At 42.3% G+C, this 13,144-nt stretch overlaps 1 protein-coding gene across 3 annotated transcripts in view; it reads right to left on the reverse strand.

Moving 5' to 3' along the window:
* The window catches only part of CAMKK1 (calcium/calmodulin dependent protein kinase kinase 1), a 1,170,789-nt gene that overhangs the window by 786,614 nt on the left and 371,031 nt on the right, over positions 1-13,144 (reverse strand). For all 3 annotated transcript variants that reach the window (XM_085649569.1, XM_085649570.1, XM_085649571.1), the window contains one exon: positions 3,299-3,810. In XM_085649569.1, the coding sequence (XP_085505695.1) occupies positions 3,299-3,703 (405 nt within the window). In that variant the 5' untranslated portion in view covers positions 3,704-3,810. The remainder of the gene's footprint in view (positions 1-3,298; positions 3,811-13,144) is intronic.

A 13,144-nucleotide genomic window follows, 5' to 3' on the forward strand; every position in this document is an offset into this window, starting at 1 on the left:
CACGACTCGTGTGCGTTCTTTGCCGATATTTGGGCACATGGTGTGCCATGCTTAAAATTGGAAATTAGTAATTGCTTGCCTGCTTAATCCAGAAGAGTCTCTTTAAAATGTGGGAAACCCTGAAGCGAAATCTCCCAATTATCTTGTAGGTTGATCAATTTGACAGGCCACTGATCTTTATGGATGAACGAGACTAACATGGGTCTAATTCTGCCAGTTTTAACAATAAGGACACTGTCAATGGATCATCGTTTAGAGGCAAGTTCAGTGAACAAAAATTGCATTTAATTTTTTCCCTGTTATTATCATTCAGTGGACGGCTATTGGATCACTGCGGTATATATATATATATATATACCTATATACCTCAGTAATCCACCCAATGGCCGTCCCCTGAATGATAACAGGAAAAAAGTCAAATGTAATTTTTGTTCACTGATATGTATATTTATACACACACATATACACACAGCAGACATGTTTATGGTCACTATGGCAGGAAGACCCAGACACAGGCTAACCATGCAATAAAAGCAAACCCACTTTACACATTTAGCAAATAGCATGTCACAGAAATGTGGTTTCTTGAAAGCATCAAAGTGATTCCTCATGCTAGGTTACCTGGCCCTAAAGATAAAATAACCAAATTACATCGCTGCCTGGCCTGCAGGTGCTATGTTTCCCGCGGCTCTGTAATGGGGGAATGAATGCCAGCTCCTGTTTGAATACGGGCAGCATTCATCTCAGATGAGCAGTGAAAGGAAGTGAATAGTCTCCCCTCTGACAGCATGTGTGAGGAGGTCCACAGGAGGTCAGCTGCAGCGTGGATAATGGCCCTCCTACAAGAAGTGATATCCCACAGCAGCAGCGTCTTGGGTGACCCACAGACACGGAGATAACCCCACTGCTCACCTAGACGGAAGCAGCATCTTAATGTGCCCCAGGTGACAAGCCTTCTCTTCTAGCACTGGGTCCCTACCTTCCCTGGCTGGATTAATGAGCATCTGTAGCAACACACTGACGCGCATCTTTGCAGAGAAATCGGGTGAAAATGTACATGTCTTGTAATTGCATTTATATAGCGCTTACTACCCCTGACGAGGTGTCATTGTAACCATGCTCTGAATGTAGGATGAATAGGGCACAGGATAAGGATATAAGTAATTTAACCTCAAGCAAGGAACCTTGCTCCCCTGGCAGGCAACCAAAGTGCAAAGCTCTAGATTGCTGAAAAGGGATATGCTGGTCTTCAAACGAGAGTGATGCTGAGGCCTGCGTGCATAGCAGACACCATGTTCCAGATTCTGGTCGAACATTTTGTTTTGTGGCCAATCAGATGATCTGATGTCATAGAGACACATGTACTAAGCCTCTCTGTGGGACCCAGAGGCGTTCAATGTTGATTCACACGAGCCAGCTCAATGCCAACCTTTGCAGTGTAAACACATGACACCTGTACACACTCTTGCTGTAAATGATCAGTCTTTATACAGACAATGGTTATCCTGAAAATCTTGGACGGATCCTCCGCACATGGACTAATTTCGGAGAACTCTGTTTAAAGCAAAAGTATACTGAAGAATATTATGAAAAGTATCAGAAAAGGTGACTCTGCAACTGCCTTGAAGTATGCGGGGAAGATATTGAGAATATAACAGGACACAGCCCCTGTGTCTTAGGAGAACAACAAAACAACAAAGTCTCATCTGGAAGCCATTTAACAAAGGCAGTTAAATACAGTAATATACATCATGGAGGACGAAGGGAAAAAGGAAGGAGACCACAACGGAAGAAGGTGAAGAGAAGCAATTATTATTGTTCAGTAGTTATGGCAGCTCTACAGTACATTTAATTGTATGGTGACCATAACACACAGGTGAGCACTGTGCGTGCTTGGTGATGGGTGACGGCGCAGTGACACAAGAGTGTGAAGGGAACAGCGTAAACGGCAAAAAATTAGGAACTAATAACAAAGTGGTCAATGGAAACATAAAATTATGTACAAATGTTTTACATTTTTTACGATAAATGAATTGACCACAACAGCGCCAAAGTTCTGCGCTGGGTCGTCGACGGTGTTTGAACCTGATTGATTTCAGGCCATTATAAGGACAATGGTCACAAGTTGGAACAATAGCGCTTGGAAATGTACGAATGCGATAAGAATGGCGGCCGAAGTCCAGCCAAGGAGGAGCACAATCAATGGCGCAGGCCCAGTCAGTGGGGTTCGAGATTAGGTCAGGGCGAGGCATAGTTATAGAAATATCCGGATTGCTGGAATGCCGGAATGGGGCCGGCGTGTAAATCGCGGAGGCGTAATGTCGGGTTTCAAGGTAATTGATGCTTAACTCGTCCCGCAACCGGATTAACTCCAGAGGATTCCCTCCTCCACCTTCAATTACCCCGCAAACCGACTTGATGCCTCCGTGATCTACGTGCTGGCCCCATTCCGGCATTTCAGCAATCCGGATATTTCAATCCATAATTTGTACATCCTTGACCCGGACCCTGGGGATATACAGACCCCGCCGGGACAAACCTCAGCCACCTTGGCTCCCAAGTAGGCTGTCAAGTTGTTATTTATAATTACGCCTCGCCCTGACCTAATCTCGAACCTCAGTGACTGGGCCTGCACCATTGAATGTGCTGTTGTGGTCAATTCATTTATTCTAAAAAATGTAAAACATTTGTACATAATTTTATGTTTTCATTGACCACTTTGTTATTAGTTCCTAATTTTTTGCCGTTTATGCTGTTCCCTTCACACTCTTGTGTCACTGCACCGTCACCCATCACCAAGCACGCACAGTGCTCACTTGTGTGTTATGGTCACCATACAATTAAATGTACTGTAGAGCTGCTATAACTACTGAACAATAATAATTGCTTCTCTTCACCTTCTTCCGTTGTGGTCTCCTTCTTTTTTCCCTTTGTCCTCCATGATATTTATTACCGTATTTAACTGCCCTTGTTAAATGACTTCCAGTTGAGACGTTGTTGTTTTGTTATTAACTCTGCCCGGTCTCTCCTTGGATTAACGGGTCTACTCCTGTAACTATTTCCAGGTCTTCGGAGAAGGCATGTAATTAGAAAGCCTAGAACTCTTGCATTGGAGCAGTGACAACAATGACCCAAGGGAGGAATACTGCCAGGAGGTATTACTAAGCCTACTGTTGTGTCTCTCCAGCTCATGATGTCATTAAAAGACCCAGGCACTGTAACTAATCCTCCAGGAATTGCCTGGCTGTCCAAAGCCCCCAAAACCATATATAGATTTCAATTGCCATTAGCAACATACCTCTGAATCTGATATGGAGACGCGATTGGACTCGATTGTTGGCCTTCTCACAATCCTGGGTGAGATGTGTGATGAGGGTCCTGTTGCGTAAGGGCCATGGCCTGTGGCATTGGGAGATGGTACGTAACTTCCAGTTGACCGTTCCTGAAGTGAGAACTTCCTGTTTGAAATAACGGGGCGTGTATCTCCCGGCCGATAAACGTTCATTGGTCCGGCATCTGCAGCACACTGGTAAGGTGAAGACGCGTTCTCCATGGCGTCCATGCTCACACCGTGCCTTTGCAAACGATGCCTCTGTGAGGCTGCATCTTGTCCACCTCCAGGGCCCAGGGCAACATCTATGGCTGCAACTCTCTCGGCCAGTTCGGTCTGAGTGTCCGTGCATGTGTCGGGGCCCCCGTCCATGTTAGCTGCCTGGGAGGAGGTTCCAGCAAGGTTATTAATTTTAAATTCTTTAGCAACCCTGGGACAGAAGACTGGTCAACTTCAGGCCTCCTCGTCCATTAAGATGTCTAGAAAGACAGAAAGAATGAAAACGTCATAACGTAGCAAAAAGGGAAAGTTATGATCCAGCATTACATCACATGATATGCAAACACACATTTTAATAAACAAATGACGAGGTCGTACGTGCACATAAACACCACAATACAGAATTATTTACAAAGTGAAACATGTACCCGACATCTCTCATTATTAAAACTGTAACATCTATTAGTTCTAGAGCGTCTCCACTCTTATCTGACAGTTTAGTGAAGGGGTGCTTGAAGGCTGCCCTCCACTTTTGTGATGTATGGACATGGGCTATCCTCTTTCCATCATCTGCAGTGTATCTCAGTGTAACAAGCTGGAGGGACGTCTGAAAAGCTACGGACAATTTAAAACGCATGTTTGCAGAACCCTAACGTTTCCGTATTCATACATGTCCTTGTCAAACAGTGCACATGCTAGTTAAGGTCTGTCAAAGTACTGACGTTTAATATCGACCTCCACAATATCCACTACCCACATCATTTCAAAGTGAAAAGCTGTGGAGTTGGGACCAGTAAATCTCTGCATTGCGCCCCCCGATATGCCTGCGCCCCCCGATATGCCTGTCTTGACAGTGTGTCCACAGTCAACATTGCCGAGTTGATCTACAGGAGGTCAAAACGATTGATCCCATTGTTCTGACATAAAACCCAAATTCACAAGGAATCTCAGCCTCGTCTCCAGCTTGTGACTTGCACTACAAATGTTGCTGAGGCACTGAATCCTGATGTTACATCAAACAAGCGTTGGCAAAGCCAACCGGTCTCGGCAATTAGTGAGCTATAGGTGATGTCAATGTGAATGCCTTTTAGCTAAGGATTTTTCACTGGCTGCTGTTTTGAAATTGTGTGTTACAAACATGAAAAAAGAAATACATTGTCACCTTGAAACCGAAGAAACATATACATTTATTGTGCGTGATTAACAATAGTTTGTATCTTCTCTCTTTTATGAAGTGACAACGAATGTATCGCTTTCGGCTCATCCATGTTGTAACCTCACCCGACCTACACCAATTTGGTCCTAGACATGGCTAAATATCTTTTTCTAAAATCTTCTCAATAAGTGACTGCATAGCGAATAAAAGAATGATTCACACAGGACAAAAATTGGGCAACATTATCAGAAGAACCAACATCGAGTCACCAACACTTCGTGTCATTGTAATAACCAAAACGAGGAATAATAGTACAGAGATTTTAGAAGGGGGGTACAAGTTAGTTCTGAGGGTTCCCAAAGGCCAGGAGATGCAGGGTGGCCAAACAAATCCCACACAGCTGATGGAAAAGTTGATACGGACAAATATTTTACCTGGCTTTAATAAATATCTGACAATCGTGCGGTGCGCACCGAGTCCTAGCTCAACGCACTCCAAATATAAAGTACCCGCAAACTATCCTAGTGAAATTCAATGATTACAGGATCAAAGAACAGATTCTGGCACCTGCAATTAAGCATAAAGAATTCCCTATTGCGGAGAAGTCAAAACTCTGTGTGTTTTCTGACATATAAATAAGAGCGGTTTGATGAAGGAAAGAGTTACTCCGGCTCTTGAGTCAGTTTAGATCTGGTGGCACCCAGGCCTCGTTGTTCCAACACTCAAAATTAAAAATTTGTATAAAGTACAGTTTCAATTTTTTTCAGATGTTGGGGAAGCACGCAGAATGATGGCAACTGTTCTAAACTTGACCAACGCTCTCCATCAAGGGGCAAAGCCTAGGAATTAACTTGATGGCTGTACACTAGAATGGGATATTGATATAGGGTGCAGAGTGGGGAGGCACGTTTCCTCAGTCAGTCTAAAGGTTGGGAGTTACTCAGGAACAGGGAGCCAGTTATTAGATGGGGAATCCTGGGGGATCAACAGGCAGTCCTCTCCTTGGAAGGGGTAGGGACTCCATTGCGAGGAGCCCCAAGGGGGAAGGGGCCCGCAGGTTTTGGGGTTTTGAGGATTACTGGGTTTTTGGGTGGTGGGTTCAGGGTGGGTTGAGAGCATGTTCAGGGAAAATGAGCAGGTCTAAGGTGGGTAGAGAAGGGAAGTGAAGGCACGATGTATAGAAGAATTATATAATAATATTAAGGTGTTATCATGCTTATGCATATTTTGCCTCGGCTGGGGTCACAATGCTAGGGGTGGCGATCTATTTGGCAGACCTACTGATTGGCAGGTGAGATTACTTTAGGAGTTATAAAACTAGGGCAGTGAAGGTAATGATGGACGCCGAAAAGGCCTTTGACCTGGTCAATTGGGATACCCTTTTCTGCAGTTTGGGGAAATTTGGGTTTCCCAATCGATTTATAAATATACTCAGAAACCTATATCAGGGTGCAGAAGCCAAAGTTATTATAAATTCAAAGGTAGGGGGTTCTGTGAAAATCAATATAGATACCCAACGGGGTGCCCATAGTCCCCTATTTTTTTACCTTTTGTAGTCTCTTGCAGAGATGATTCATAGCATGGGATATATCTGCCCACCAATAGCTAGGTTGCCAAAAATAGAATTATTTGTGGACATTATCATTCTATATCTGAGCGGCCGAAAGGGCTAATATTCAGGGGACACTCAATCTAATCCAAGATTTTACCAATTTTGTTGGGTATAAGGTCATTCAAGATAAAACGGAGTAGCTTCTATATAACACGTCATCAAGTGATCTTCCACCAGCTTTACAGTATCAGAGTAGCTCCCAGTGCCCAATTCGATATCTAGGGATCTTTGGTACCAATAATTATTCTAATTGCACGTTATCACTATGCTCGTGGAAGTTCAGAGCTTATTAGAAAGAAGAGCTCAACTTCTGTTGATGCTAATTGGTATTGTGGCGCTTATTTAGATGTCTATATTACCACCATTTTTCCCCCCTAATTTAGCTATTAAAATCAACAAATCATATTTTAAGGAGCTAGATTCCTTTGTTAGAAGATTTGTAAGGAATAGGAAAATCTCTAGGGTTAAATACAAGTTTTTCTAGCAAGAAAAAACCCAGGATGGTTTATTTAGCACTTTCCAATGTACAGATTTATTACTAGGAGATATTGTTGATACGATGGCACAACTCGTTAAAGGGACTTGAGTGTTGGATTTTGTTTTTTTTGGAGTATAGTGCAAGAATCAGCATTTGATTTACTAGCCTTTATGAAGTCCACAAACTTTTCAAAGCAGACTAGGTACAATGTATTACTGGAGTTAGGAAGTTGAATCCGTACTTTGTTTAGATCACAGCAGGTTTCAGGCTGTTATAGCTGTATCTAGTAAATGTTTTGGTCTGAATTATTTCTAGGGCAACGCTTGCATTTTGTAAATCTGAAGGTTTTATAGATTTAGGAGATATTTTCTTAGACCATAATCCGATTAAATGGGAAATGCTCATCCTGCACTACAGGACAGTGTGCCATAGAGTTTATCTTTAGTTATATCTAGATAACTAGTTTAACAGCTAACCATCAGGAGATGAGTGAAGTGGCCCTAACAATTGTTTGTTCCCTTGTTAGGAGTGATCTGATAGGAATCAGCAATTGGTACCGGATTTTGCAGAAATATTCTGATCAAGATTTAATGACTACGTTTTTGGATACAATCTATGAGAAAACTAATTGCAGGTTATCAAAGGGAGATTGGCAGTTTGTTTTGGAGATGGGGCACACATCCCTTTGGGTGGCGAACTTTAAAAGGATATCGTTTCTGTCCCAATGGATGTCCTATTATATTCCCCAAGCCCTGCATAAAATATTCCTTTCAGTCCCTAATCAATGTTTTCTCTGTCAATGCGATGGAACGCGTAATTGGCTTCACATATTTTATGCATGTCCAAAATCATTTCAATTTAGGGAGGAGCTTTTCGTAGTCCTTAGCAAAGGTGTGCAATTAAAGATTACACCAGAAACTAGTCTAGTGCTATATGGGTTCTCCGATGATTGTCATAAAGTAAATACGTTTGGACAATACTTTATTTCTATAGCCTTAATGGGAGCATGTTCTTCTACACTTTAATATTGGAGAACCACGAATTTTACAACTTTGCAGGGCTGGCATGAAAAAATTATGAGGATGAAAGCCTTTCAAGAAGCATATGTACAATGACCTTGGAGATTGCCATGGTTTATAGCATCTGGAAATCATTTGAATCTCTTGAAAACAACCCAGTGTAGCAATTTAAGCGGTTTAGGAGTCTGATTCTACATATTTTAAAGATTAATGCTCATGTCTGATCCAGAGGCTGTAGAAGCACTATGTAAGAACTTTATTGAGTAGGTGGCCGTGGTTTGGCATTATGATTGTATGTCACTCAAACGTTGCATCTTGGTAGATTAATTGATTTCTGCACTTCCCTTCTCATGAGGTTGATGTATTAAACTGATGCGCTGTTTTATGCATTTTAATACTGAGGAGTGCACATCGTCCCGAAGCAGGATTGAATGGTATGTAATGGCTGCATCTCGGTGGAGTAACTCTAAAATAAATAAATGACTGCACCAGCACTTTAAGTTTTTGTAAAGGGCAGGGGTGTATATTTATGTACTCTTTCTATGCACTTTAAATATTTTGTCTAATTTATGTACTGTATTATTGATGTACTTTAAATACCTAGGTATCAGAGCTTTGGAATAATTCCTTCTTTCATGGCAATAGAACACACGGGGGCTTATTGCAATGTCGGTCGGAAAACCTCTGACCACTAGTTGGAATCTTTCCGACTGCAGTCGGAGGTATTCTGACAGACACGGTCGGGTTTGCGGTTCGACCGCCAAATTAGGATGTTGCAGGTCGAAGTGTAAACCTGCTGGTTATTCCGATGTGGTTCTGACCGGCTCTTGGAGTTTCGACCGTGAGGATTACGATGTCGGTTTCACACAGCCTTTCTGAGCAGGCTATTTTGACACAGAAAGGCTGTCGGAAAGCAACTTTGGGAGCCCCTAGCAGGGCACCCTTGCCTCCATGGCCTACGGATGGTGGCTGTGGGGGTACCTAGGGTTCCCCCTGTAAATCCATGCACTGTGTGGTTGGCACCTTGGGGAGAGTTTTAAACACCCCCCCCATTTCTTTATGAGATCCTGTATTACGGCCGGTTTACGGCCGTAACACAAGCTCCTATAGAGTAATGGGAGTATGCAAATCAACAGTGTTCAATCGCATCCTAATCAGGCACTCGGAACCGCCAACCAAAGGTCAGTCGGTCCCGAGACCGCAGCGGTGTCGGTCGGAGGCAACTCCGACTGACATCGTAATAAGCCCCTCTACGTTGCATATATCGTTGTCCCCATCAAGTTGTTGATCATTAATTTGGAAAAAGAAAAAAAACTTAAAAGACAGTCTTGGTTTTTAAGCAACTGTCTTAGAAAATGGCAGCAAATCGCACGGGCAATGATGTAATTCGGTAAGCTCTGGATATTCTATCCATATATTTTTGTGGAGTGGTTATGTGGAATTAATATCTGTCGTAATGTCAAGGCACTTTATTACAGCGCAACAATTGAGATATGTAAACATGTTAATATAAGACGATGCGGCACTCCTTTTTTGGATGATTTAGGTGCATTTCATGAATAACGGAATGGCATAGACTCATGGTGATGGTCTTTTTTGTTGTTTTACAACAATGTATGTATCTTCTTAGAATCTGTTCGATCATTTGTTTTGTTTTTTAAATGCAGGCTTTGTGGATTGCTCCCTTACATTATTCTCACTGGTCACAGGGAAGGTGACCCGAAACGGAAACCTGAATATTGAGGTATATTCCGGCTTTGAAGTGAACTTTTGTTCTAGGAGTCCCTCGAATCTGTCAGAGCCCTCTCCCTACTGAAGGTGTTAACCTCTTGTGACACACTGTGCGACACAATTTCAAACCTGAATGGAAGATTCACAGCCTTTAAGTGTTCACTGAGACCGTCTACATTCTCTGATACTCATTTTGCCTCCTCCATCACTATCACACTCCACTTTTTCTATGTTATATAACGGAACTCTTACAGTTTATCTGCAATTCTTTCATTGCAGCGTTTTCTTCTCCCCAGTCCTCTTACTGATACAAATGGAGATGTTCAACTGGGCAGTGAACATTGGAGCCTGGGGTCCTTCTCATTCACAGCAGTTGGACCCAGCTAAAGCTTCAACCAAACACTAGCCAGGGGTCTTCAATGATTTGGAGACTCTCTAAACAACCTGACAAGACTGATCATCTGTGAATGATCCACTTATTCATCAATCACTCTCCAAAGACCCAACTAGCAAGCATGTCCCAAAAATATGACTCAGACTCCTGTCGGTCAGCTTATGACACAGCCCAATGCAGTTTATATAAACAGACCCCAGATGCTCGGTGGAGAAATGGAGTCCTAAATACACAAAGCCGCCATAACATATAAAGAAAGTGCAAAAAATAGTGGTTGCACTTGCCAAGAATCTTAGTGAAACACACACACCTCTGAAAAAGCCTTCATAAACAGCAACTCTGCATGAGAGTGTAAAGATGCTTTCCATACACATCATCCTTTAAAGCGAATTAGAAGATTCATACTTTGGAAAGACCAACTCACAAAACTAGAGCAACCCCATTAAGAGAAATGCCCACCTGGTCTAATATATCATACATAGTTTATTACTTTAGTGTCCCCTCTGCTTCTCAGCATTGCTTATGGATGTTGTAAGAGGGAAATAATTGGGCTAGAGATACTAAAATGTCCAAATATTTTTTTTATATATACCTTTCATCTGATGCACTGGACGAATGAGCCACAAAAGTTTAGTTTATCCTTTTGGAGGCTGCCTTTCCACTACCATTTCTGATGTCTTTTTTTGGCAATTTGGTGCCCTATTATGTCCATATGTGGTGGCACCGTAAGGCAGCCATCTACTAAGGCATCACCCTGGACCAGAGCTAGTGAAGACCAACTAACTTGTTTTGAAATGGAAAACAATGTACAGAACAGTCAATCAATGTATATCGACCATTTCACTTCATGGAGCCTTCAGGGATAATCATTTTCATTTGTCAGACGACTGCACCTACATCACGCTCTTTACACTAAATGTCTCTATTTTAAGCAGAACATAGGTTCAGTCAACATATATAGGCTCTTGACATTTCCCTGGATACCATCAAATGAGTTATTCTATCTGACATGATATTCCATCAATGTGCAACAGAAAAAAAAGCCTACACAATCTATACACCACAGCCCCACTAGTACAGGCAGAAGCTGTGGCTCCTTAGATGCTCACTGTAGAACTCACACAATTCAGTGAGTCCAATCAATAGCGCAAGAATAATGTTGCGCTTAAGTGGGACTTTGCCAACCAAAGACGGACGTCTCTAAGAGATGCTGAAGCATTTTCAAATATAACTCCATATATGTTAGCGCCACCTAATTTACTCAGTAAAACAATGCATAGATTGCTCGGTTGCTAGACAATGTTGCCCAGAGCCTGACTGACTGACTGAGACATTTATAAAGCGCACTAATGCCGAGGAGTCTTGGCGCTGATATAAAGTACCTGTGAGTGCGACTAGATCGGTTAGCATTGAGATTAAAGCCATGTTTTAATTTGCTTCCTAAAAAGTATTCTACTTGGTTGAAGTCAGAGTGGTGTCGGAAGTGAGTTCCACAATTTTGCAGCTAAGTATGAAAATCGCTAGCCTGCTCCTGAAATATTGTCAACACTAAAAGATTTGAGCATAATTGCCTTCTGCTGAGGGCTGTTCACAGTTATGCACTGCCTACCCTACAACTATGGGCCTGCAGAGAGGGTACAAAATAAAGAAAATATAGAGGTAACAGTTAATGACATCCAGCACCGTGGACAGAAAGGTTGTTAGCTCTTGTACCCCTAATCCCACCCAGCACAGACAAGTGAACCATCCACTGACCTTGTCTGTGTTATGTCCCTAATTTCCACTTTCACCAATTTACAGAAGAAACATTTTACTCGATTTTGAAATCAAAAGCAAGAAACAACCTTATATACAAATAGCACAGTAAACAGAAACAGCGGATGTTCAAACCAGCATTCTAAATAGCCGGCCGGGCTGATCCCGTCACCGCCCTCCACACAGAATGCTAATGAGCCTTTTTGGATCTAGGAACCGATAGAACCAGAGGAAGATAGTGATAACTGGACAAGAAACTTTTTACTGTGTGGTAGGTTAGGCCAGAAGTTATAATCAAATGATTTGTTTTTCATTTTTTTTAAATTGTTTTAAGTTATTGTGCAATAATCAACAATACAAAGGGAAGCTGCCCCTGTGCGGGTCAGACGAGCATGGCAATAATCGCATTTTGTCAAGAATCACCTGTGCAATCATTCATACTTCTATACCCAATGTCCCATACGCAGGGGTTCCGTTTACATAATCAAGTTACATACCTATTCCAATGTGCAAGCATTTTATCTAAGAAATTAGAACAGCTTCTTGCACCATGGGGGCACTATTGGACAGATATTGTAGCATGGCCGGTGCAACTGTCGATATATCCAACTATCAACCCCTAAATTGCATACTACCTCAGATGGTACATGGTTTTCTCACAACACATAGAGATGCGGTAGTCGGCTAGATGGGACAGTTCTGTTTTGTTAGTACCTATTCTGAGAACTTCTTTGTCTACCTATGCTATCTACCATATTGAAATTTGGATAATTACTAGAACTGGATGAGGTGGGCTCACTCACGTAATGTGACATGCTTCATTATAGCAAAAAATTAAATAATGGATGGAATGCTGAAGAAATCAAACATTCATTGACCAGTCACAGATCTGTGTTAAATCCATCTTATTTTGCTCACCATGCCATTCTAGTTTGAACCTAGCCATATGCAAATCAGTCTTGACCTTGCTCTCCATGGGAACAGTCGAGCCTGAACTGCCAGGCCAGGTCCTCCCTGGACCAGAAACAGGCATCCCGGGACTGGATTTTGGGTATCACCACTCATCAGCCTGGCTAGCTTCAATCCGGTGGCATAGCGAGCACGGGACCCACATCTGGGCATTCTCTTCCTACTTAGGGCCACAAATTCAAAAAAGAACAAATGATGTGCTGCTATATGCTTTATTGTAGGCTACCTCATCCCACCTTGTTAAGATGATACAGTACTAGCAGGGCGGACTCAACCTCAAGGGGGGCTGCCTTAAGGAAGTTCTTAGAAATTATTTACTCGGACATTTATCTGGGATCCAGTTTTCCTAACCTAAGATACCTTGGGATAAACCAGAAGTATTACTTTTATAGCAGGTACCCTTGGTACGAGTTAAAAATACTAGGAAAGTATGTTCAGAGGACGTTGTTGGGTATTGTGGCCCTCACATACCTCTGTGGG

This window comes from Triturus cristatus, chromosome 3_2 (assembly GCF_964204655.1).
Source record: "Triturus cristatus chromosome 3_2, aTriCri1.1, whole genome shotgun sequence".
NCBI lineage: Eukaryota > Metazoa > Chordata > Amphibia > Caudata > Salamandridae > Triturus > Triturus cristatus.